Below are 25,329 nucleotides of genomic sequence, written 5' to 3' on the forward strand. Positions count from 1 at the left end.
AGATAAACAAAAGCCCCAGTCAAGTTGGACTTGGCTCCAAAGCCCCACACATGTCATTCGCTGGGCTGTGAAAATCAGTTTTCTTGAGGATCTATGCTTCACCTGTAAAATGGAATAGAAATGCATAAACCTAATAAGGCTGTTCTGAGAACAGGAGCCTGGCACCTCATAAAGATTAGAGAAGAGTTCTCAATTATTGAGATCATTTTGCTCTTCGTGCATCTTGCTATTCACAAGACGACAGGACTTCCTGGGGTTCTGGTAGAGTGAGGAAAATCTGACCGGGAAATTGTTCCTAAACAGAATGTAATGAGGACACATTAGGAATGAGCACATTCACAAAGCCTTGACAACATGAATCAAATCTTGAGAATAGGGCAGCCCCGATGGCTCAGCAGTTTAGCACTGCCTTCAGCCCGGGGTATGATCCTGGAGACCTGGGATCGAGTTCCACATCGGGCTCCCTGCATGGTGCCTGTTTCTCCCTCTGCCTGTGTCTCTGCCTCTCTCTCTGTGTGTGTGTGTGTCTTGAATAAATAAATAAAATCTTTTTAAAAAAATCTTGAGAATAAGGATTTTGCAATTTTCCTCTATTTGCTTTTTATTTATTTATTTATTTATTTATTTATTTATTTATTGAGAGAGAGAGAGAGAGCATGCATGCACGACCAGGAGGGGCAGAAAGAGAGAGAGAACCCCAAGAGGAAGAGAGAGGGAGAATCCTCAACGTGGGACTCAATCTCACAAGACTGAGATCATAACCTGAACCGAAATCAAGAGTTGGAGGCCTGACTGAGCCACCTGGGCACTCTGTCCCTTTTTATTGTTTAAAGCCATGCTAACCCATACTAAGCCATACCAAGTTTCTTTCACATTCTCTCATGTTTCCTAGGCCTTGAAAAATCCTCTAGACCTGGTGTACTAGCTAGCTATTGCTGTGTAATAAATCATCCCAAACTGGAGTGGCTTCATACCATAGGGATCGACTATTTCTTGAGACCCCCTCAGTTGCCTGGGCAGTCCCTCTGCTGGACTCAGTTGGCTCAGCCAATCTGCTACAATCCGCCAGCGGCTAGACTAAAAGATCACATATGTACCAATTGGTGCTGGCTATCCACAGAGCGTCTAGTTCGTCTCTGAAAATTAATAAAGGGAAACCTCACTGAAATGCAGTTGGAGGCCAGAAGGGGGAGCTCTCATGACAGTCCCATCTCCCTTCAATTACAGGAAAAAAATGTCACAGACCCTAAACACAAGAACCAACAGGAAGGCCCCAAGAGGAAACCCTGGACATTACATCTCCTATAAGAAACTGACTACCCGGGAAGCCTGGGTGGCTCAGTGGTTGAGCATCTGCCTTCTGCCCAGGGCATGATCCTGGAGTCCCGGGATCAGGTCCCACATGGGGCTCCCTGCATGGAGCCTGCTTCTCCCTCTGCCTGTCTCTGCCTCTCTCAAATAAATAAATAGAAAGAAAGAAAGAAAGAAAGAAAGAAAGAAAGAAAGAAAGAAAGAAAGAAAGAAAGAAAGAAAGAAAGAAAGAAAGAAAGAAAGAAAGAAAGAAACTGACTGCCCAAGCAACTCGGCCAATGAGAAACCATCATCAGCCTGAACTCCTGCTTCTCTCCAATGGACTTCCCTTCAAAACAACCCTTCCCAACTTCCTCTTTCTCCATAAAATCCCATCCTTTGTTTATTGGATATTCCTATGGTTTTTGCCATAGTTTGCTTGTCCCAAATTGCAATTCTCTGCTATTCCTGAACAAGCCCATTTTTGTTGGTAAAATAATTGACTGTTTTAAGGTGAACACCTCTGCGTGGCCTCTTATCCAATAGGCTAAAACAGGAGTCTGCAAGCCACAACTCACAGGCCGAATCTGGCTATCCACAAGCTGAGAATAGTTTTTATATATTTTATTTTTATTTTATTTATTTATTTATTTATTTACTTACTTACTTTTATATATTTTATATAGTTTTTATATTCCAATAGTTTTGGAATAGTCAAGGAAAATTGAAAGACTAATATTTCATGACAAGTAACAACTCTATGAAATTCAAACTTCAGCATCTGTAAATAGAGTTTTATTGGAACCCAGACACATAAATTCATTTGCATATTGTCTAGAGGCGCTTTTGCAAAACAGTAGCAGAATTCGAAATTGCAAGAGACTCTATGGCCCACAAAGCCAAAAGTATTAACTACCTAGTCCTTTTTTTTTTTTTTTATGATAGTCACACAGAGAGAGAAAGGCAGAGACACAGGCAGAGGGAGAAGCAAGCTCCATGCACCGGGAGCCCAACGTGGGACTCGATCCCGGGACTCCAGGATCGCGCCCTGGGCCTAAGGCAGGCGCCAAACTGCTGCACCACCCAGGGATCCCACTACCTAGCCCTTTATAGAAAAGCTTTGTCAAGCCCTGAGTTGATCAGCTTCCTTACATGGGGCATCTGGAGGCAGCCTTCCAAGAGAATGAAAATAGGAAGCAAGGATAAGACTCATCTTCCAAACCTCTCACCACATTTTGTTGGTCAAAACAAGTCATGAAGCCAACCCAGATCCAAGGAGAGGGGAACTAGTTTCCATCTCTTGATGGGAGGGGGCCATGATTTTCAACCTTACACACCAAGAGATTTTTTTTTCTTTAGATTTTATTTATTTATCTGAGAGAGAGAAAATGAGCAGGAGAAGGGCAGAAGGTGAAGGAGAAGCAGGCTCTACATGGAGCAGGGAGCCTGATGCGGGACTTGATCCCAGGACCCTGGGGTCCTGACCTGAGCTGGAGGCAGACACTTAACTGACTGAGCCACCCAGGCACCCCCACCAAGGGATCTTAAGGTGAGCTGTCCCAACTTAATTCAAGAGGGTGAGGGAGAAAAAACCCACGTATTTCTTTTCATTAACTTCTATTGACCTTAAAAATAAAGTAAGTTTACTAGCAAAAATGGGATCATTTGGAAATAATAGAGAATTGTGATTCGGGAGAAGCAAAGTATATAAAAAGTCAGAGGCTATTTCAACAAATAAGATAAACATTATTTTATGGAAAAGAAGGGAGGAAGCTGGGAGGGGTTGTTTTGAAGGAAAGTCCATTGGAGAAAAGCAGGAGTTCAGGGTGATGACAGTTAATTGGCTGAGTTGCAGGGGTTGTTGACTTATTGTAGGAGATTCAATCTTCATCTTTTCCTGTTGGGAACTGTAATTGATCATTCTTTCCTGTAGATTCTTCTATTTTTCAAAGATCTGAAATTGACCTGCCTTCCTGTCATTGACATGGAGAGCTTTGGTGAGAGCTCCCCCTCCTGGCCTCCTCCCTCCATATGAACAGGTTTCCCATCATTAATTTTTAGGCTTCTAACTGGAATGTGGCATATCTTTTCATGTCCTGTCATAGCAGGTATCAGCCAGCCCTGTCTCCTGTGGAAATCAAAGATAATTCCATATCACATCCTGGCCATTGCAGGTAGACACCTCAAAACATCATTTATCACAATAGAAATCACGATAATTTGCAGAGCCCTGGTGAATCGGATTACTTAATGTGCTCAATTCGTGGAGAAGCACATATATTTGGTGTTTCAACTTAAAATATTTTCACACCCATATATCAGGATGACTGTTTTCCTTTACAGTCCTATGCATTTTCTTTTTTTTTCTTTTCTTTTTCAAGATTTTATTTATTTATTAATGAGAGAGGCAGAGAGAGAGGCAGAGACACAGGCAGAGGGAGAAGCAGGCTCCCTGTAGGGAGCCTGATGGGGGACTCGATCCCAGGATCCCGGGATCATGACCAAATGCTCAACCACTGAGCCACCCAGGTGTCCCCCTGTGCATTTTCTTAATGGATTTCTAGCTGTCTCCAGAGAAGAACCCACAGGTGGCCTGCCCCTGCCCTCGGAGGCAACAGAGAATCAGGTCGAGGTTTAGGCAGATTAGTGAGGTGCTAAGTTGGCCTCCTAAAGATACCTAATCCTGGACCAGCAGCCAGCCAGCAGGCTCAGGACCACGCAAAATCCGTCTGCCGTGTCCCCAGCTCCTAGCCAGGGCTTCCATGGCCTCCTTGTTCTCTGGCCGCGTCCTGATTCGCAACAACAGTGACCAGGACGAGCTGGACACGGAGGCCGAGCTCAGCCGCAGGCTGGAGAACCGGCTGGTGCTGCTGTTCTTTGGCGCCGGGTCGTGCCCGCAGTGCCAAGCCTTCGCGCCTATCCTCAGGGATTTCTTTGTGAGGCTCACAGATGAGTTCTATGTGCTGCGGGCAGCCCAACTGGCTCTGGTGTACGTGTCCCAGGACCCCACAGAGGAGCAGCAGGATCTGTTTCTCAGGGACATGCCGAAGAAGTGGCTCTTCCTGCCCTTTGAGGATGACCTGAGGAGGTGAGGTGGGAGAAGAGGTCAGGGAGGGCTTCCTGGAGGAGGAGCTATTTCTGCAGAAAGTGAAGTATGTGTTTATTGTTGCCTCTGTTCCACCTGGAATTGATGAGCACATTCTGTGTGCCAGTATGCACGGAGTCGGAGTGGGAAGGGGGCCACGGGGGGGGGGGGCTGTGCCCATTTCTATTTAGCTCCCAAGGAGAGCTGAGGAGACAGACATGACACAAAGACTCAAATAAATACATAATAACAAACTGTAGTTATGTTCCAAAAGACAAAGGGAGGATGCCATATGGGAATATAATGGGGAGACCTTGCTGAGGTTTGGGGTCAGGGGATGCTTCCCTGAGAAAGTGGCTTTAAAGAGAGACCCCAAGTCCAGGGAGGATAGGAAAGAGTAAGGAGAGGGAGGGGTTTCCAGGCAGAGGGCACAGCCCAGATAAAGGCTGGGAGGCCATCAGAGAAACAACAGCCAGTTCAGGGAACTGTAAGTAATAACAGATGTGAGAGGTCTGCAGCCATCATGTGGAGCAGTGCCACAAACTCCATGCTAACTGGGGTGGATGTGATCCTCAGAGTCGCTGGGAGCCAGGGAGGGCCTTGGAGCTGAGAGCGGTGGGTGGATTCATGCTTTGCACTCAGCTGCCCAATAAACAATGCTACAGTTCGTGGCTATCTTAGAACCTTCCCCTTTCTGCAATAAGGCTTCCCTTCTTTTTATTTATTTTTTAAAGTAATCTCTACACCCAACGTGGGACTCAAACCCACAACCCTGAGATACACACGCTCCTCCGACTGAGCCAGCCAGGCAAACCCAGCTTTCCTTCTTTATAAACTCCAACTTTTCACTATGAAAAATTTCAAAGACACCAAAATTTGGAAGAAGCATATAATGAAACCCACAGCAATCGTTAACATTTTGCCATATTTGCTTTATCTCCACACACGTGGAGTCTGCACTGAGCCATAGACTTTCTGACACTTCGCTGATTTCATTAATTTTGCTCCACAAGTTGGAAGTTTCTAGAGACTTTCATTCTCCACCCAACATTATCATCGTTTGGGCATTATTGGCTCACTCCTACTGCCTTCTCTGAGGCTGAGGGGGAATCTTTCCTGTAAACTGGCAACATTTCCCTTCCCAGGGCAGAAATGGCAGCTGTGAGGGCATCATAGCCAAACTCAGACCTGCTGACCTCATTTGTGGCAGGGTCCTCTCAACAAAGCATTCACTGGGGCTAGGTGTCTGGACAGTGAGCGAATCCCCACCCCCTCCACTGCCCTCCCCCACCATACAGGATGCCCAGTTAACGTTTTTTAAGATTTATTTTATTCCTGAGAGAGAGAGAGAGAGAAACAGGCAGAGGGAAAAGCAGGCTCCCTGCAAGAAGAATGGGGGACTCAATCCCGGATCCCAGGATCACGCCCTGAGCCAAAGGCAGACGCTCAACCACGGAGCCACCCAGGTGTCCCAGGATGCCCAGTTCAAAACAAATTTCCAATGAACAATGAATAATTTTTCAGTATACGTTTTTAGTATAAGTATGTCCCATATAGTGCATGTTGTGAGAAGAATAGAATAGAATAGAATAGAATAGAATAGAATAGAATAGAATAGAATAGAATAGAATAGAAGTGAGGTAGCCGCATGTCTAAGATATTGGAGACAGTGCAGAGGCCACCGCGTCCTGGCCTGGCCTGGTCCCTGGGCGCCCCCAGCGTACACGGGGCACGCAGAAGGCGCTCAGTAAGTACTGGGAGGAGGGATGTGCGGCTCCCCAGCTCGGGATCAGGGACGGGCTTCCCCGGACTGACCCGCCCGCCCCGCAGGGACCTCGGGCGCCGGTTCTCGGTGGAGCGCCTGCCGGCCGTCGTGGTGCTCAAGCCGGGCGGGGACGTGCTCAGCCGCGACGCCACCGACGAGATCCGGCGCCTGGGCCCCGCCTGCTTCGCCAACTGGCAGGAGGCGGCCGAGGTGCTGGACCGCAACTTCCTGCAGCCCGAGGACCTGGACGACCCCGCGCCGCGGAGCCTCACCGAGCCGCTGCGCCGCTGCAAGTACCGCGTGGACCGGGAGGCCCGGGGCAAACGCGGCCCGGGGGGCGGGAGCCAGCCCGAGGGGGGGCGCGGGGCGGAGGGCGGCGCCGGGGACCTGTTCTGACCCCCGCGGCGAGGACGCGCGTGGGGATGCCGTGCCGAAGCCTCTGTGCTGAAGAGCGCCGCCCAGACGCTAAGGGGACACAGCAGTGGACACTTGAGGCAGACATCCCGGCGTCCCGGAACACCCCCCACCCCACCCCACCCCGGGCGGGGTGGGGGGACCTCGGACTGCAGAGAAACCAACGCGCAGGGCTTCAGGAGATGCAAAGTGCTGGGGGGCGGGGAGGAGCAGGGAGGGACAGGTACACAGAAGACAGGCAACCAACTCAAAAATAAGCAAAGGACCTGAACAAGCATTTCTCCAAAGAAGATACACAAATGACCAACAAGCACATGAAAAGATGCTCAGCATCATTAGCCATTCGGGAAATGCAAATCAAAAGCACGGGGAGATACCACTTCCCACCCAGTAAGTTGGCTGTAACCAAAAACCAGCACACAGCAAGTGCTGGCAGGGAAATGAAAAAATTGGAACCCTGGGGCACTGCTGGTGGGAAGGTAGAAGGGTCCGGTTGCTGTGAAAAGCAGTCTGGGGTTCCTCGGGAAGTTAAGTGTATAGTTACCACTCCTAGGTGTAAACGCAAAAGAAATGAAAACAGGGACTCAAAGAAATAATTGTGCGTGCATGTTCACACCAGCACTATTCACAACGGCTAAAAGGTGGGGGGAAAACCCACATGCCCCTCAACAAACGAATGGATAAACTAAATGTGGTCCATCCACACAGTGGGGTGCTATTCAACCATTATGTGCAATGAAGAACTGCTACACGGTACCACATGGATGAACCTCAAAAAATTATTTTGCTCAGTGAAAGAAGCTGGACACAAAGAATCACATACTGCCTGGCTCCATGTATGTAAAATGTCCAGAACAGGCAAATCTAGAGACAGAGCAGATCAGGGCGGCCAAGGCTGGGGGAGGAGGAGTGGGGAGTGATTGCTAATGGGTGGGGGATGAGGGGCTCCTTTTGGGGTGATGAAAATATTCCAGAACTAGACGGACATGTTGTTTGCACAACATCATGCATGTACTAAATGCCACTGGATTGTTCACTTCAGAGTGGTTTCTTTTATGTCATGTAAATTTCACCTCAATTTTAAAAATGAAAAATAAATCATAATAACCAAAAACGTGTCACGGGAAGAACAAAGCCCAGCAGCAAAAGACAGGGGAGCCTGGTCAAGCGGGGGCCCCAAAGAGCCTCACCCAGAAGGCGACATTTCTGCAAAGCCTTGAAAGAAGGTTGAGGGAGGGGAAATCACAGCCAATTGCAAGGTCCGCAGATAAGAGACTGAATATCAAAGGGAATTATTTAAAAATTCGTTCAAATTTCCTTTTTTAAAGAACAATGAAACAGGTGCTTAGGGCAGTGGGTGGTGTGGGACTCGCTTTAATGAGTTTGCGGGCTTGTGGGGCTCCCTGGATCCGGCCACCCAGCCCTGGCGGCTCCCGGGGCCACCTCCGTCCCATCTTCGCCCCGCCCCGCGCCGGCCCCGCCCGCCCAGGACGTGGACGCCGGGAGGGGGCGCCCGCAGGGTCCCCAGAGGGAGGAGAAAAGACTTGGTCCCAAGTTTTCGGGGCACTTTCTCATCCCCACCGCGGTCGGCACGCCAGTCCCCCGACGGCCCCCCAACTTTCAGATACCCCGTGCAGGCCCTTGGACGCCCGCCCGACTCACCTGCCCGGTTAAAGTCTCTTTTATTCCTTGACCGCCCCCGCCCCCACCCCCACCCCGACCGGCGGACCCCGCCATGGCCCGGTCGTACGGCGGCCGGGTGCTGGCCGCGATGACCCTGCTGGGCATCCCGGCGGCCGTGCTGGCGGCGCTGGGAGCGCAGCTGCTGTTCCAGCTGCAGGCGGGCCGCGCGGAGCTTCGGGGGCTGCGCGCCGACGGGCTGGGCCCCGAGCTGGGCGGCGGCCCCGGGCTGCCCGAGGACGCGGCCGGGGCGCTGCTGCCGCTGGCCGCCGCGCTCGCCGCGCTCGCCCTGGTGCTGGGCCTCACCTGCCTTCTGCTCGCCGCGCTCTGCGGCCATCTGGGCGCCGAGCTGGCGCGGGGGCCTGGCCCCGGCAGGTAGGACAGTCCCCTCCTCCCCGAGGCCCGGCTGGGGGCCCGGAGAGCCCGGGGGAGCCTGCCCCTCTCGGGGCCTCAGGTTGGGCCCTCTCCCCTCTCCCTCCCCCTTTCTTCCATCCCGACCTCCCTTTCTCCCCTCTCTCCATCCCCCACTCCCTCTACCATCTCTCCCTCCCTTCATCCTATAGTAGTTGAAAATTTACAGCAGGTGCACCGACTACAGTGACCCCCATTTTACAGAGGTGGAAACTGCAGTCAGAGAAGACCCAGGGTAGGCTGGCCCCAGTGTTGACGTTCACTTAGGGAACCCTAAGCTCGCTGTGCTTCTCGTGTTCTGTGGACTAACCCAGCGAAGGCCCCCCAGTCCCTGGGCTGCTGGTGTTGCTACCTCCCTTTGTAACTGAGCCTCACACAGGGGAGACTGATCTCTAGGCTGCCCTTTTTTGGAAGCAGGTGGACTAGATGTGAACATGCTCCTGGTAGAGCCAGATCCTGTGCTCTGGCCCCCGGTTGGGGTTCCTTACTCAGGCACCTGGAACATGGGCAGGGGGCGGGGGGAGGCAGGTGTCAGGGGGCAGGGAATGGAGAGTGAGGAACTTACCCTGAGTCAAGGACTCGCTGCTGCCCCACCTCCCAGTGTTTTCCTCCAGGATGCTGGGGCAGGGGAGCCAGAAGGGGCCAGGATTCCATGGATTTCAGCAGATGGGAACTTCCCCCGCTGGAGCTGATCCCACCTAAAGTGTGCAGTATCCATTATCCATTCCACGGCTCAAGGGGTGCTGAAATGCACTCATCTGTTAGTCGACAAATATGTATTGGGTGCCTGCAGGGGGCTGAGCCCAACATAGCTTGTAGAGGATACACCACAGGAACCAGATGGATCCAGATCTGCCCTCTTGGGGTAGACAATAGAGACTAGACAATAATGTCAATCCCAGGATAAATGCTGGGAAAGGAAGAAAATGGGTGATGCAGAAGAGGATAGGGTGTTGTTGAGATGGGACCATCAGTGGAGGCTTGGGCAGAGACTTAATTGAAGGAGGAAAGGGGGCAGAAGATCTGGAGGTCTGTGATCCAGGCAGGGGGAACAGCACGTGCAAAGGCCCTGGGGCAGGAATGACCTTGGGGTGTTAGAGGGTAGTGATTGGTGTGGCTGGAGGGAGACACGAAGGAGATAAGAACAGGGAAATCCGGAACTGGAGCATGTAGGGGCTTCCTGTGCTATGGTGAAGACTTTGGGGTTTACTCTGCCCGAGAGTTGTGAGCAAGGAGGGGCATGATCTGACTTTGGTTTGAAATAACACCCTCCAGCTGCCACACAAGAAAACAGAGGCCGGGAGGGGAGGTTGTGGGGAAGGAGGTGAGTGATAATGGAAGCTGTCAGAGCCTCCATTTCCTAAACCTCCAGGAGTAGAGAAGGGAGAGTGCACACAACAGAAGTGCTTAGCACAGTACCAGGCTCAAAACTAAGTCCTTAATCAGTCTCAGCTCTTGGGAATCTCTGTTTCTATCATGTCTGATGACAAGTTACCCTGGTTTCTTCATTTCCCAAATAAGCTTATGGTCCATAAAATAATGAGAAGTCAGGTCCCTAGCAAGTGTCTGTGCATAATAGCTGCCTCATGAATGTTGGATATTTGAATGGACTGATGTATATGGATGAGTCATAAGAGAGAGGGGATGGATGGTGGATGGATGAGTGGTGAATGAGGGGTGGATGAATGGACAGATGGATAGTTGATTGGATCAATGGATGGTGAGTGGGAGATGGATGATGGATGGATGGGTGAAGGATGGATGGATGGATCGATGGATGGATCGATGGATCGATGGATGGGGTAGATGGGTGGTGAATCACAAATGGAAGGACGGATGGATGGTTGCTATTTAAATAAGTGGATGGATGGATTAATAGGGCCTGGCTAAGTGGATGATGGCTGTGTGGTTGAATATCAATGGGGATGAGTGGATGGTAAGTAGTAGTGGACATTTACCTGGAAGAACAAATGAATAGGTAGGTGGAGAGAGATGGATGGATGGATGGTTGAGTCCTCCCATAGATCTCAAGTCCCCCAAAGCTGGGCCACTCTCCCTGCCTCTCCTCCCTGGCCTTCCCCCACCAGTTCCACCCCCTGAGCTCGTTCTCTTCCTGCGTCCCTCCTTCTCAGGTCTGACTGGTTTCTCTATGACTGCCGTCTCCTCAGACACGTGGCCCTTGGTGTTTTCTGCTGTGGCGTCTCCGTCTACTTAGCAGGTGCGTGCTGGGGGATAGAAGGTGGGGTGTAGAGCCCCAGGCTGGGGTGGCCAGGGGTAGTGGTCCCATAACTGAAGTCAGCTCCAGAGCCAATCTGCCTATGTTAGACTCTCAGCTCTGACACTTTCTTGCTCTGGGACTTTGGGCAGATTTCCTTTGTGTCCCAGTTCCCTCATCGGTACAGCAGGGATGCATACTTCCCTGCCTTCTAGAATTGCTGAGGGGATTCTGGGTTAATTCCAATGAAAGCCCATGAACAGCATCTGACCCCAGTTATTGGAACCCAGTGCGGGTTCCATAAGTGGTAGCTGTCTCCAGAATATTTTTGATTCTTCAGTTTCTCAGATTTGGTTTGAACAAAAGCTTTTAAGTCCTTGGTGGTTTTCTGGGGATAGTGTTTCACAGGTTGGTCTTAGTAAAAACTGTTTGGTTACAAATGTTGAAACTTCCAGCCCAAGAATAGCTTAGGAAAACAAAAACAAAACAAACAAAAACCAAACACTGCCCCCTCAAAAAATATATATATATACATGTACATGTGTATATATGTTTTATAAACCAGAAATGTAGTTATAAATCCCAAAACATGAAGCAGAAGAAAAACTAATAATGTGGGTGACAGAAGGACACACTGCACTGTCTTTCCTTTCCTAAATTGTAATAACTTTTCTTAAATCCACCATCTCTCACCCACACTTACCAAAAAGGAACCAAATCATCAAGATTCCTTAAAGAGACCCCTGACATCTTATATTTTGTTCTAATCCTGAAAAATGTATTGATGGTACTGCAGACTCAGTGCTGAATCATACGTAGACCACTGGCACTCCTATAAACAACCTGTTTTACTGGAAGAAAAAAATATTCAGCTGAATGAAAAACAAGATATTTGCTGTTACTGTCTTTTTCTTATTCCTGCAACAGAGAAATAGAAGTTTAGGAACATATTTAAATTATTTATTTGTGAGACATGAGCCTATATTCCATTATGGGAACATAAGGGAATATGTGGGTGTATAATGTACAGGAAACTCTGAATAACTTTTGATGTTCGACTTAATAAAATGCTCCAGTTGTGAGTTTTTTAAAAGGAGAGTGGATGGGATGATTCATGTATCTGTAAAGATTAGGGGTGGTTGTCCTCAGGTGCAGCTGGATCTAGGTGCTCAAACAATGTAATCAGAAATTCCTCTCACTTCCCCTCTTCCCCTGGTATCCCCAGAGAAAGATGCTGTATCTGTAAGTGCTTTCAACACAATGCCTACAATCTTGAGCCTTTTCACAGCCTGGCAAAAAAAAAAAAAAAAAAAAAAAGGTGTTGGAGACTTGTAGAATAAGACATCCTCATTCTAATCTACGAGAAAAACTCAGAAAGAGGGGAAAAGAGATAAGTGTGTCAGCCTTGTTAAGTGTTAAATTAAGAATTTGTTCAGCTCCCATTTAGATTCTTTTTGAGGTTAGGTGACCTCACTCAGCAAGAATTCCCAAGCACATCAAGCCAATCATCCAATCATCCATTTGTTGCTAGCCAGAGCCAAAAGAATAATTAAAAAAACCTTTTCAAAAATGTTTAGAGAAAAAAAAAGGTCCTTGGCCTCACTTTAATATGTCAAATATGCTGCAGTGTGGCATCTTAAAAGCAAGAATATAGCCACCCAGGTGGGTGGCTCAGAGGTTGAGCATCTGCCTTTGGCTCAGGGCATGATCCTGGGGTCTGGGGATCTAGTCCTGCATGGGACTCCCTGCAGGGATCCTGCTTCTCCCTCTGCCTCTCTCTCTCCGAGTGTCTCATGAATAAATAAATAAAATATTTTTTTTTAAAAAAAGGCAAGAATACAGAGCCAGAGAAAGCATAAAACAACCAGCCAAGGGCCAAGAAGTCTTCCATCCACTCTGGGTTTCTCTTCTGCCAATTCCTTGGCTGCTGCAGTAAGAAACTTCCTCCCTACCCACAGCCCAGTTGAAAGTCCCAAGGATGGCTCTGATTGGCTGGGCTTGGGTCATGTGATAGCCATGCACCAATCGCTACAACCAAGGGAAGCAATGCTCTGATTGGCCAAGCCTAGTACCATGCACATTACTGATGCCAGAGCCGTGGGTCCGTGCTCCTGCCATAGTGCTCAGGGTGACGGTAGGGACTGGACAATGGTTCTCAAGGGGAACTGATTCTGCTGACTTGGGGGACATTTGGCAATATCTAGAGACTTTTTAAAAAATATTTTATTTATTTATTCATGAGAGAAACAGAGAGGCAGAGACATAGGTGGGAGGAGAAGTAGGCTCCCCCAGGACCCTGGGATCATGATCTGAGCCAAAGGCAGACACTCAACCACTGAGCCACCCGGGTGCCCCTCTGGCGACGTTTTTGCTTGTCATGACAGGGAAGGGAGAGAATGCTACTGTATCTAGTGGGTAGAAGCTGCTAAATGTCCTACAAGGTGCAGGCCAGTCCTCATCAAAACGAATGGTGTCAACTGGGCGCTGGATACGTCAGCGGAAAACTAGTACAGATCAGACCTCAAGGTCAGGTCACCAACCGTCTTGTTCAGAGCAGCAAACTAAGGCCGGAGAGGGGCTGTGGTTCCCTGAAAGTTAATCACGGGCTTCAGGAAGCCTGAGATTCGGGTTGCTTTAGTTGTGGTCAAGTACTCATAACATAAAATTTACCATTTTGTGGTAAAATGGATGTGACGACAATATGAGAGGATTAGGTAGTTAAGCTATGCGCCTGTCATGCTGTATGCCCGGTGTTTGGGGGAGCTCTCTCGCGGCTTGGGGAGCAAACGTTTGGTGACTAAGTAAATGAGAGCCCTTTCTTCCCCCAGCACTGTCCATCTATGCCTTGCTGCTCTTTGAGATCGAGACAGGTGCGGCCGCCGCCTCCATCCTCGGAGTGGGTGCTCTGGTGCTGGTGGCGGCGCTCACCCACACTCTGCTCCGGGCTGCCCGGGCCACCCGCCGTAGCCTCCATGAACTGTCTCCACCGCACTTTGAAGACGACCCTGTCCGCCCTGCTGAAGTCTCCAAGGCCAGCCCCAGGGCTCAGCCCCAGCAGGGTACCCACCACCGGACCCCCTACTCATCCTTCCCAGAATCTGGGGACCCCTTCAGACCCACGGGCACTGCTACAGCACCTGCAGCCCTGGGGGGAGGCCGGGAGAGCAGCCTGCCTTTACCCCGCATGCACCGGACTCTGTCTGCTGGCAGGCGGCACTGGGAAGTGGTCACCCACGAGATGCGCAGCATGCTGGGCCACCGGCCAGGGGCCTCGGGGAAGGACTCCACACTAGTGTGAACCCAAGGATCAGAGATAGTGACCTGGTGTCAGGCCTGCTGCCTGACAGAGAGGTCCAGACTCAACCACAGTAATATGACTTGATTTCTCAGTTCACAGCATCCCTGGCTTGTGTCCTCAAGGCTGCTTCATGGCACAAAGCGGCTGCCAGTGCTCTAGCCTTCACCTCCTCCCTCAGAGGGAAAGGCAGAGGCCAAGGGGTGGGGGGCTCAGCATCTTCTAGAAATCTTTCTAGGAGGCCTTGGGACCCTCCTGCTTATATCTCACTGGCAAAAACAGAGTCACATGGCCACATCTCCAGGCAGGAAAGGCTGGGAAATGTAGCTGTCAGATGTTAGAGGCAGGAGGGGAGGGTTGGGTTTAAACAGTGATTCTCTAAATGTCTCCATCCGTTTTACAGATGAGGAAACCGAGGTCCAGAGAGGGGCAGTGACTCACCAGGAGTCCCATGGCCAGTACTGAGCGTCAGAGTCAGGATTCGAACCCGGGTTCTCTAACCCCCATGCTGCTGACAGTGCAAGTCTCAGACTCTGCGACTTCTTCCGGGCTGTGAGCATTTGAAATCTGTGTGTGCTGAGCTCAGAGCAGCCCAGGGCCACAGGGGCCCCTGGAGGGCTGGACCCCCTTCTGGCTGTGGGCCCCTGGCCGAGGGCTTTGCTGCGCTGTGTCTCAGTTTCCTTGTCTATAAAATGGGGACAGAAGCAGTTCCTCCACCTAGGGCTCCTGTGAGACTCAATGTAAACCATTCCAGGTGCCTGTGCACAGTAGGTCCTCAATACATGCCAACCTCTGCTGTCATCATTCAGGGCCCCTGGTGGCAGGAAAAGGGGGGTTGATGGCCACTTTCTGGGGCTCATGAAACTGGCAAGGCTTAGACTGGATAACTCAGAGCCCCAGAGGGGACGCCTGGGTGGCTCAGAGGTTGAGCATCTGTCTTCAGCTCAGGGCATGATCCCAGGGCCCGGGATCGAGTCCCACATCAGGCTCCCTGCAGGGAGCCCGCTTCTCCCTCTGCCTATGTCTCTGCCTCTCTCTCTGTGTCTCTCATGAATAAACAAATAAAATCTTAAAAAAACACACAAACAAACTTGGAGCCCTAGGGATCTCCAGAGGCCCTGGTCCCACTCCCATCCCACATGACCTTCACGACCCTCAAATAAACTCCAACCTTCACTATCACCTTTGTCACTTGAGCCACATCCAAACATGCTGTGTGGTCAAGCCCAGGCCCAGCATGATGGGTGGAGTCACAGGAGTGGGATGTGGAGGCTGAAGTGGGGTACAAGGGTGTACTCTTTATAGACCCCAGTCGGGGCCCATGTCCTACAAATCTCCATGCATATAAATTTCACTAGGGGTGGGAATGCCTGGCCTCCACCCTCACCCCAAATGGACAGATGTCCCCAGAATTCTCCCAGTGGGTCCCTTCCTGGGCCATACAGGCACTCTGAGGCCCAGGGAGAGGAGCAGCTCAGCCACAAAGTGGCTTAAAACCCCCCTGGGGCCTTTTCTAATGGAGAGAGAGGTAACAGTGCCCAGTGGGGAGGGGGGGCTCCTCTCCTAAATCTGACCCTGGCAGGGACCCTGCTGATCCAATACACCCAGACCCTAGTGGCCCACTGACCCCAATTCCAGCTGCCTCCTCCCAGAGCCACTGGGAAGCTGCAGAGACCTCTTTGCTGGTGGAATGAAGTGGAGAGATAATACACATGAACATCCCATGTGGCGCCTGACATGTGGGGCACCCAATAAGCATGGGTTCTCGGGGAGCATAATAAATATCAATGAAAAAGATAAAATAAGAATAAATTTTGGGGCAGCCCTTGTGGTCCAGCAGTTTAGTGACCGCCTTTGGCCCAGGGCATGATCCTGGAGACCCAGGATCGAGTCCCGCATCAGGCTCCCTGCATGGAGCCTGCTTCTCCCTCTGCCTGTGTCTCTGCCTTCCTCTCTCTCTGTGTCTCTCATGAATAAATAAATAAATAAAATCCTTTTAAAAAATAAGAATAAATTTCGGGGCACCTGGCTGGCTCAGTCGGTACAGCATGCAAGTCTTGATCTTGGAGTCATGAGTTCAAGCTCCACGTTGGGTGCAGAACTTACTTTAAAAGAATAAGAAATGTCACGTCTTTATCACATGCCTGGTTCTGCAGGCACATACCATTCACTTTCCTGGCCTCAGTTAATCTTCAGGATAACCCTATTTACAGATGGGGAAACTGAGGCCCAGGAACTGAGACCATATGGTGGTGATGGCTGGAATCTGGTTACCCCTTCACAAAGAGCTCCAGGACAGAGCAGGTGCCCAAGAAACATTGGAAATTACAGTTTCTGAGAATCCACTGGAATGGGGCAGGTGATCAAGCCATGTGATGGAATATTACTCAGGCATGAAAAGGGACAAAAACACTGATATGGTACACATGGATGGAGCTTGAAAACTCCAAGTGTAAAAAGTCAGACACAAAAGGCCACATAGTGTTGATTCCACATATATGAAATGTCCAGAACAGACAAATCCACAGAGACAGCAGGTGAATGGCTGCCAGCAGCCGGGGGACAAGGATAAGAAGTGACTGCTCACGAGGATGCGGTTTCCCTCCTGAGTGATATAAATGTTCTGGAACTAGACAGTGGTGATGTTTACACAACATTCTCAGTGCACTAAATGCTACTGAACTGTATACTTTAAAATGGAGAATTCATGTGAATTTTACTTTAATTAAAAAATTTAAGGAGGCACTGCAGGTGGAGATGGGCTCCTGAACTAAAAGCTCCTTAAATGTTGCACCCTGTGAGCTCACTAGCCTCATCCCCATCTGACCCCTGCTCATCCTCCTGGGACCCAGAATAGGAGCCCTAGAAACGAAGCCGGGAGCGGGCTGCCCATTGCCCGGCTGAAACCAACCCCACCCCCCCGGGCTCTGCTTTGGAAGGGGTGCCAAGCATCCTCATATCTCAGCCAGAATCAAGTGAGAGGGGACGAGGCTGGGCCTCAGCTGGAAGCCAAATGCTGAGGTCGTCGCTGTGTGTCCTGGCTACCTGATAAGGGTTTGGTGCTCCAGGAGCTGGGACAGACCTGGCTCAGGGAACAGTCATGCGACCTGCCACTTTAGTGTCCTTTATAAAATAAAGTAACCTCCTCCACTCCACCAAACACAGCTGCGAGGACCAGATCAGAAAGGGGATTGATGTCTCCATTAATTCCACAGGCCACGCAAAAACAAGCAGCTGTTGGCACCCTGGTGTGATTAGAGAGTGAATAACATCTCCGAAAGACATTGCCTTGGGTTGGGATCATCAGAACCAGACCATGAGATGATGACGGGGGTGTGGTTTGTTTACAAGGGAGGAAGCCCCAGAGACACCAAACCTTCAGGGACACCAATAAGCAGACAGTACCATGACTGCCTGGGCTCCATCCTGCTGGGGATCTCTGGGAGACAGCAAAGAGCACACACAGCAGAGTGACCCCAACACAGAGGCTCAAGGCCTGGGGTGTTTATCCTCTGACCCTAGATAAACGTCACAGAAATAATATTGAACAGAATTAGCCAGACTCAGAAGAGAACTCATTAGGGAATTACACTTACATCAAGTTCAGTAGTAGGCAGAATGAACGGTGAGGTCGGAGGCAGTAGCATTAAGGGGGCTTCAAAGGGGGTGGCAGACAGATGTTTGAATCTGGCATAGGTGGGTGCTCTGATCTGGGGGTGGAGAGAGCAGCAGGGGCCACAGCTGGGCTCAGAAGCATTGGAATACAAGTATGGAGTTTGCGCTAGCAGAGGCCACCGGGGCTGCACCCCGCATGCACCTGCTTAGACTTTACGCTGTAAGAACTGTTGAGCTGGGAAGTGTTTCTGCAAGTCGGTAGAGCAGTATGCGTGCATTCTCCCTCGGAGCGGCACTGAGGTAAGCACCATGGAGAGTCCCATTGTAAAGATGGAGAAACTGAGGTATAGAGAGGTTAAGTCACTGCTCAAGGGTCACCGGCTAGTGAGCAGGGGAGCTGGGACCTCATCTCACCTGAGGTGACACCTGTCTCAGCACCTGGGAGAAGCCAAAGGCAGGAAGGATAAAGCTTTGGCTCTCTCCTTGTAGCCCAAGATGGTGTAGGCTCAGCCATGGCAGTCGGGATGGACGTGGCCCGAGTTGGGAGTGGGTGGGTGGGTGGGCTCCTTGGTGGTGACTCTCCCACACCTTCCTGAGGGTGTCCTTAGGCCCCACGGGGCTCAGAGGGATCTTGCAGGGTCATTGGCCACCAAGTCCAGTCAGAGCCGAGACCAGGACGGCTCACCTGGGGGCCCCTGGTCACTCGCGGGTGTCCTGGAAAGTGATCCAGAGCTGGTGTCAGGGTGGCCGAGAAGGGAGAACAAACGGCCTTTGCTTCCTGGCGGGATCAGATTCCGTGGCCGGCGCCAGGGCAGCCTGGGCGGGACCTGGCAGGGCCCAGGGAGGGGAGATGTGGGGAGATGTCTCAGCACCCAAGGCCTAGTTTTCCCAAGGCAGCTGAAGCACCTGGGGGACGGGCACATTTTGCACAGTCTCTTCCCTCGACAGCACGCAGTCTCCGCCCTCAGACTCCCAGCACAGGGCCATCCTGTTTCCCTCAGACCCCAGAGCAGGACAGATCTCTGCCCTCAGCCCCCCGGGACAATGCTGTTAGATACAAGTACCTGGGTGGGGGGTGCACCCCTTCCGGGGACCCAGTGGGGTGCCTTCTGGCCAGTGATCTCCGAGCAGAACTTTGATGAGGCCCTTCCAGGCCAGGGCATTTCACTGACAGGGTAAGAGCTTTCTGAGCCTGCCCCCACTGTCATGGTGAGATGGTGGCAGCCCCTTCAGGCAGGTCTCAGAGACTGTGACCAGCAGAGTCCGTTGCTGCTCTGCCACGGGCATGTGGTATGAATGAGGAAGAAGCCTAGTGGGACACCTGGTGGCTCAGTTCACTGAACACCTGCCTTCAGGTCAGATCATGATCCCAGGGTCCTGCTTCTCCCTCTGCCTGCCGCTCCCCCCGTTTGTGCTCTATGTCAAATAAACAAAATCTTTAAAAAATTAAAAAAAAAATAGAAGAAGACTTCATCTTTCTAAGCCACAAAGATTGGAGGATGTTCCTGACTGCTGCGGACTAGGTTACCTTGATGCTACAGACCCCCACACGTGTGAGTTCCACCCACTAAGCTTTATTTGCAACCCCCAAACCAATACTTGCAGCACTTTGTAGCCATTCAGGGACATGCTCAGAGCAGAGGTGGGGGGAGGGAGTTTGTATCACTGAGGCACAGGGTCCCCATTGAGGTGGAATGTGGTGACACCCTGCCATCGTCCTTCGGCTCTGATGGTAAACAGGTGGCCTTTTTATGGTCTATCTAGTAGCACATTTTGTATATATTTGTGTTTTTGTTGGCAATTTTTCTACTTAAAAAGGCCTCTAAGTATAGTACTTGGTGCTGCCTTACTGTCTCTGAATGCAAAAAGGCTGGATGTGTCCCCTGGAGAAAATGTGTGTTAGTTAGATGAGCTTTGTTTCAGGCATGAGTTATAGTGCTGTTGGCTGAAAGTCAGTGTGAGCCAAGCAGTAAGGTGTATTTTAAAAGGTGTCTTTGGGGAGCCCTGGGTGGCTCAGTGGTTTAGTGCCTGCCTTCGGCCCAGGTGTGACCCTGGAGTCCGGGGATCGAATTCCACATCGGGCTCCCTGCATGGAGCCTGCTTCTCCTTCTGCCTGTGTCTCTGCCTCTCTCTCTCTCTCTCTCTCTGTGTCTCTCATGGATAAATAAATAAAATCTTTTAAAAAAATAAAATAAAAGGTGTCTTAAAACACACAGAGAACAAGGTCATGTATCGATTGCCTGACAAAAATGTGACCAAAGGCTTGCAGGAAGGTACCTGGGTATTTGCTGTGGAATCCAGTACTCTCTCAGTTTTCACTACAACATTATAGAATGCTTTGGACAGAATGTATCCATCACACAGTAGAGAAAAAAAAAGACACATAGAACAGCTTTAAGATTAAGAGAGCAGGCTCTGGGTTCAAATCTCAGCTGTGGGGGACGCCTGGGTGGCTCAGTTGGTTAAGCATCCGATTTCGGCTCAGGTCATGATCTCAGGGTCCTGGAATCCAGCGCTGCATCGGCTCTGTGCTCAGCGAGGAGTCTGCTTCTCCCTCTGCCCCTTCCCCTGCTCGTGCTTGCTCACTCCCTCTCTCTCAAATAAATAAAATCTTTAAAAAAAAAATCAGCTGTGACCTTAGCTTCCCCTACCTCAGTTTCCCTATATGTAAGACACACAAAACCGGGGCTTCCCACCGGGCTGTGGGGAGATTAAATGAGATACTGTGGAGGTGCTGGGGATGTGATCCCCACCATATAAACCCAACAGAAACTATCATTCCTGCTATGTGCAGTGATGGAGGGGCCGACCGGGTCTTCTGTGTTCTACAGTCTCGCTCACTCACTGAGCCTGTTTACCCCTCTGCAGAATATTCTGGGAGTGGCAGCAGCGTTGCCTCCCATCCACAATTTTGTTAACTGGGTGGATATCTGCTCCCTGGCTTGTGCTCGATGTGCGTGGCACAGACCACGAGCCACAGAGGACCCTCGGCGGGGATCAGGACTCCAGACGGTGGGCACAGGGCAATGTTTATTGCCGGGAGGATGCCTGAGTGGCCTCCGGGCACCGGAACGTTTTGACACAAATGACTTGAAGGCACTGGTTTCCATCCAGCCCCCACCTCTGCCTTGTAGGGCCCGGGGGCGAGGCAGGCCAGAGACCCCATCACCAAGCAGACAGGTCTTGCTCCTTCTCCAGGGCTGTGGTTCCACTGGGTGGCTTAGTCTAGAAAGCCCTGCACCACCAAGGTTCCCAAGATGCTGCAGGGTGGGGTAGCTGCCAGTCCTGGGGTGTGTCAGGGGTGCTGGGCAGCGGGCTTTCCCTGGGCCTGACGAAGAGCTACGAGACACTGGGGGGCAGGCGTGCAGCTGCAGTCTTCTCCACCACGAAGCCGTAGTTATACTGGGGGGAGCAGGGGTGGGTAAGGAGAACACAGTGAGTGAGGGGCCATAGTAGTGTCTGAGGAATGGTGAGGAGGGGAGACAATTAGGGGACTTAGCAAGAGATGGGGTGTGGCTTGGGGAGACTGGGGTGGCAAGAAAGTGGGGGCTCCCCCAGCACCCCATCCTGGTCCTGCACCCACCTCCTCCTCAATATCCGCCAGTGACTTGATGGTCAGATCGGCAAAAGCAGAGAAGGCCTGGTAGGCAGAGGCAGGTCAGTCTTGGGCAGGGACACCACCCTGGAACCCCATTCCCCCATCCTCAGGGAGGGCCCCCCCCAATATTTGCCTGATCATCCCCTCACCCTTCCCACCATGGTCTCTTGCTACCAGCATCCAGTTGTCCCTCCTGATTTGCCATTCTGGGACTAAGCCCCACCCCACCAGCTTCCAGCCTCCTCTAACCCAGGAACACGGGCCTCTGCGCTGGGGGACTGGATCCACAGATGAACCTCTCTGCATCCTGACCCTTAGGAAGACAGACCTAGGCTCCCCACAGCAGAGACTCACCAGGGGGCCACAGCTCTTGCCCTCGAACCGGGGGTGCAGTGTGAAGGGAACACCATCCATGGCTGAGGAAAGCAGGTAAGGGTAGGGGCTGAGATACAGGGATCTTGAGGCCTGCCTGTGGTCCACCCTAGCCAAAGAGGGTGGTAGCCCCAAACCCCTGGCTCTTCCCAGTCTTTGGAAAACTGGGGATCCCAGGACTGGTTCCAACCCCAGCCCCACACCTTCCTAGCTATAAAACCATGAGCCAGTCTTGCCCCACCCGGTGCCTCAGTTTCTTGCTTGGCACTCACCTGAGATGCCATAGAGGTTGGAGGCCTCATAGATGGAGTCACTCCTCCTCAGAGTAGATGCCCGAGAGCCTAACCTGGACAGGGTCCGCTCTGGAAAGCCATCCTTGCTGGTAGAGGCAGGACAGTGTGGGTCAGGCCTAATTCCCCCCATGGCCACCCTACTCCCAAGCCTGGGACTCACCTGGGTTGAGCAGGTGGGTCCAGGGAGAGGCCCCGCATGTCCCGACTGAGAGCCCGGGGTTTGGGCACCGGCCTTGGGGCCTTGGCCTTCTTGCACCAAATGGCAAAGCCCCCCATGTCTCTAGAAGGAGAGAGAAGTAGAAAGGGGTCCTGGCCCAAAAGGATGACCCCAGTCCTTTGGGTGGTTTGCATTTTTTCTTAGCCCACACCCTGAGCAACATCCGAATTAATATTGCTGGGTCTGGTCACTGTACTGTGCACTTCAGACATATCAACTCACTCCTCCCAAGAACCTTACAGGACTGATACAATTACTCCTGGTTTGGGGCACCTGGTGGCTCAGTGGTTGAGCGTCTGCCTTCGGCTCAGTCGTGATCCCAGGGTCTGGCAATCAAGTCCCACATCAGGCTCCCCATGGGAGCCTGCTTCTCCCTCCACCTATGTCTCTGCCTCTCTCTGTGTGTCTCATAAATAAATAAATAAAATCTTTTAAAAAAAAATTGTCCCGGTTTAACCTGTGGAAGTCGAAGCACAGTGAAGTGACTGAAGGCACTGGAGGCCTCAGGAGAGTCCCTGAGGGTCAGCAGGGCAAACATGGGAGCTGGGAGGCAAAGGAGGCCAGAAGCTGGGGGTGGCCCTACCCTACTCGCAGGTATCCAGGCACCGTCTTGGTCTTCCCACTCAGCCGCACATCGAACACAGCCATGTCTGCAGCCCCCAGTGGCACCAGCTTCACACACATGCGTTTCTTCTTGGACACAGAGGCCTCTGGGAGTGGGGGGAGTGCAAGGGAGTAAGAAGACGGAAAAAGCAGCGAAGGGACCCAAAGATGGCTTCAGGATGATACTCGCCAGGGCACTGTTTAAGGCAGCTACCCAGGGCAGCCTGGGTGTTTCAGCGGTTTAGCACTGCCTTCAGTCCAGAACGTGATCCTGGAAGTCCTGGGATCCAGTCCCACATCGGGCTCCCTGCATGGAGCCTGCTTCTCCCTCTGCCTGTGTCTCTGCCTCTCTCTCTCTCTCTCTCTGTCTCTCATGAATAAATAAATAAAATCTTTCAAAAAAAAAAAAAAGGCAGCTACCTGGATAGCTTTAGGTCAGTAGTTAAATCATGAATGGTACAGCCATAGGAGGGGACTCCATGTAGCCCTTAGGAGCCATTGAGGCAGGCCTGGGGGGTTTGGGGGGCTCAGTCGGTTAAGCATCTGCCTTTGGCTCAGGTCATGATCTCATGGGTCCTGGGATCAAGCCCCACATCAGGCTCCCTGCTCAGCAGGGAGTCTGCTTCTTCCTCTGCTCCTGCTTGTACTTTCTCTCTCTCTCTCTCAGATAAATAAATAAAATCTTAAAAAAAAAAAAGAAAAGAAAAGAAAGAAAGACCCATTGGGGCAAGCTTATCTTTGGTGACATGGAGAAGCCTCATGGGGTGAGCATGGGCACCTACGGCAAGGGTGGGCAGGTGTGGAATCAGACATAACTGACTGCCCATCCTGGCCGGCCCTGCAAACATCACATGTCCTTAGTCTTCTAATCCAGGGGGCAGCAGACTCTGGCCCACAAGCCAAAAGACGTCCAAGATCCGCTTTGCAGGGCTCATGAGCTAAGAATGGTTTTCACATTTTAAAATGATGATGGGGGGGCGGGGCACAGACACTATCTGGCCTGCAAAACCTAAAATATTAACTATCTGGACCTGTACAGAAAAAGTTTGCCAACCTCAATTATCAATAGATATCACCCTGAGAGTTAAATTCACAGGACAAGACGCAGTGAGAGGCAAGGAGGGCCAGGCGGTTGGAAAGCAGAGGGTCAGGGCTGGGACGGAGCCAGAGGACAGGGTGGGGAGGGCTAAGCAGAGACCCGCGGGAGAACCAAGTATAGCTAGCCGGCAGTCTCCGAGGGGCGCTCCAGACAGAGGAAACCGTGTATGCAAAAGCCTGGAAATGAAAAGGCTCGGAAATGGCTCGTGGTTCGGTGGAAGATGTAGCAGGAAGAGTAATAAAACAGGTCACAACTCTTGCTCGAGGTCAATGGCTCATTTTTGCTCAGGGCAGGGCATCTGGTCCCGCCCCAGATCAGGGCTCGACTCCTCAGCCAACCCTGTCATCGCCCAGCGCGTCGAGTGGGCAGTCGAGGCTCGAAAAACAAGCACCTGTCGTCCCTCCACCCTCCCTGGTCCTGCCCACAGGGACCCGAACGCGGCCCCCCGCCCCTCGCCCCCACCCCCAGCCTCGGACGCGGGCCTCACTGGAGTCCAGGGGGTCGCAGACCGGGGAAAAGCCCGGTGGGAGGGGGCTCTTGTCCACCAGGACCTGGATATCGGCCACCACATTCTCCTGCGGATTCTGAGGGGGAGGAAGGGGAGGACACAGCGACAGTCACGCTGCGGCGGGGACAGCGCGCCTGGCGGAGGGTCCCGCAAACGGACCGGGGAGTGGGCGGACCCCAGGAACGCCGAAGGGGGGCGCTCCTTACCTCCAGGCTGCCCAAAGAACTGAGGCACAGAAAGTAGCCAGACTTCTGCGCGAAGCTCTTGCCGAAGCTGGCGGGCGCCCCTTCCACGGTGCAGGAGATCTACGGCGCGGACCCGGGTCAGAGCCAGGCTGCTACCCCGACGCGGCCGCCTCTCCCCCACTCAGCCCCGGACCCCGGCGTCGCTCACCGCACTGAATCCCCGCGGCGGAGGCGCCGACGCCGACGACCAGACCAGGCCAGTCAGCGGCGCCGTGTCGGTCCCCGGTCCTGGATCCATCCTCCCAGCGGAGAGCCGAAGGCAGGGACGGCCTCGGAACTCCGAGCCGCCGACCAGAGGTCGAGTTCGGATACGAGTCTGAACTACAACTCCCAGAGGACCGTGCGAAGGCCGGAGGGAGGGGCCAAAAGGGCCATCTGCGCGTGCCCGGTAGACAGCTGGCCAATCGCGAGGGAAAGTGAAGCCGCGCCTTCGCGTATCGCGCAGGCGCGCCCGTGAGCGACGTTTGCGGAAAGATGCGCGGCTCCTTTCTCACGCCCAGCAATTTCCGCCAGTGATACCCCAGCTCTTGCTCGCTCCAAGCCAGAACTACGCTCCCCACAATCCCTTGCGGTATCAGCCCCTCCGGAGACGCGCAGGGACGTTTAGGGGAGAAGTTTGAAACC

At 52.0% G+C, this 25,329-nt stretch overlaps 3 protein-coding genes across 3 annotated transcripts; 2 read left to right on the forward strand and 1 right to left on the reverse strand.

Annotated features, from left to right (window-relative positions):
• The first annotated feature begins 4,052 nt into the window (after positions 1-4,052).
• On the forward strand, positions 4,053-6,536 carry NXNL1 (nucleoredoxin like 1). Its single transcript, XM_025458388.3, has 2 exons — positions 4,053-4,378; positions 6,206-6,536. Exons 1-2 carry the CDS (start codon positions 4,053-4,055, stop codon positions 6,534-6,536), a joined length of 657 nt encoding a protein of 218 aa, XP_025314173.3.
• A 1,753-nt stretch (positions 6,537-8,289) lies between these two features.
• TMEM221 (transmembrane protein 221) lies at positions 8,290-16,164 on the forward strand. Its single transcript, XM_025457978.3, has 3 exons — positions 8,290-8,609; positions 10,778-10,863; positions 13,689-16,164. The coding sequence occupies exons 1-3, from the start codon at positions 8,290-8,292 to the stop codon at positions 14,156-14,158; spliced, it is 876 nt and encodes a 291-aa protein (XP_025313763.3). The 3' UTR covers positions 14,159-16,164.
• Positions 16,165-20,782: 4,618 nt separating this feature from the next.
• Positions 20,783-25,040, reverse strand: MVB12A (multivesicular body subunit 12A). The gene is made up of 9 exons (XM_025457976.3): positions 24,854-25,040; positions 24,667-24,765; positions 24,440-24,536; positions 22,834-22,960; positions 22,194-22,313; positions 22,013-22,119; positions 21,723-21,784; positions 21,354-21,410; positions 20,783-21,172 (listed from the first exon to the last, which is right to left on the reverse strand). The coding sequence occupies exons 1-9, from the start codon at positions 24,941-24,943 to the stop codon at positions 21,110-21,112; spliced, it is 822 nt and encodes a 273-aa protein (XP_025313761.1). The 5' UTR covers positions 24,944-25,040; the 3' UTR covers positions 20,783-21,109.
• Between the last annotated feature and the right edge of the window lie 289 nt (positions 25,041-25,329).

The sequence above is a fragment of the Canis lupus genome, chromosome 20 (assembly GCF_003254725.2).
Source record: "Canis lupus dingo isolate Sandy chromosome 20, ASM325472v2, whole genome shotgun sequence".
Taxonomy (NCBI): domain Eukaryota; kingdom Metazoa; phylum Chordata; class Mammalia; order Carnivora; family Canidae; genus Canis; species Canis lupus.

Coding starts and splice junctions, on each gene's coding strand:
- NXNL1 (XM_025458388.3), top strand. CDS start 4,053: ATGGCCTCCTTGTTCTCTGGCCGCGTCCTGATTCGCAACAACAGTGAC. Junction 4,379..6,205: donor TTTGAGGATGACCTGAGGAG/GTGAGGTGGGAG, acceptor CCCGCCCCGCAG/GGACCTCGGGCGCCGGTTCT.
- MVB12A (XM_025457976.3), bottom strand. CDS start 24,943: ATGGATCCAGGACCGGGGACCGACACGGCGCCGCTGACTGGCCTGGTC. Junction 21,785..22,012: donor CAACCTCTATGGCATCTCAG/GTGAGTGCCAAG, acceptor TGCTTTCCTCAG/CCATGGATGGTGTTCCCTTC. Junction 21,173..21,353: donor TGGCGGATATTGAGGAGGAG/GTGGGTGCAGGA, acceptor TGCTCCCCCCAG/TATAACTACGGCTTCGTGGT.
- TMEM221 (XM_025457978.3), top strand. CDS start 8,290: ATGGCCCGGTCGTACGGCGGCCGGGTGCTGGCCGCGATGACCCTGCTG. Junction 8,610..10,777: donor CGGGGGCCTGGCCCCGGCAG/GTAGGACAGTCC, acceptor CCTCCTTCTCAG/GTCTGACTGGTTTCTCTATG. Junction 10,864..13,688: donor CGTCTCCGTCTACTTAGCAG/GTGCGTGCTGGG, acceptor TTCTTCCCCCAG/CACTGTCCATCTATGCCTTG.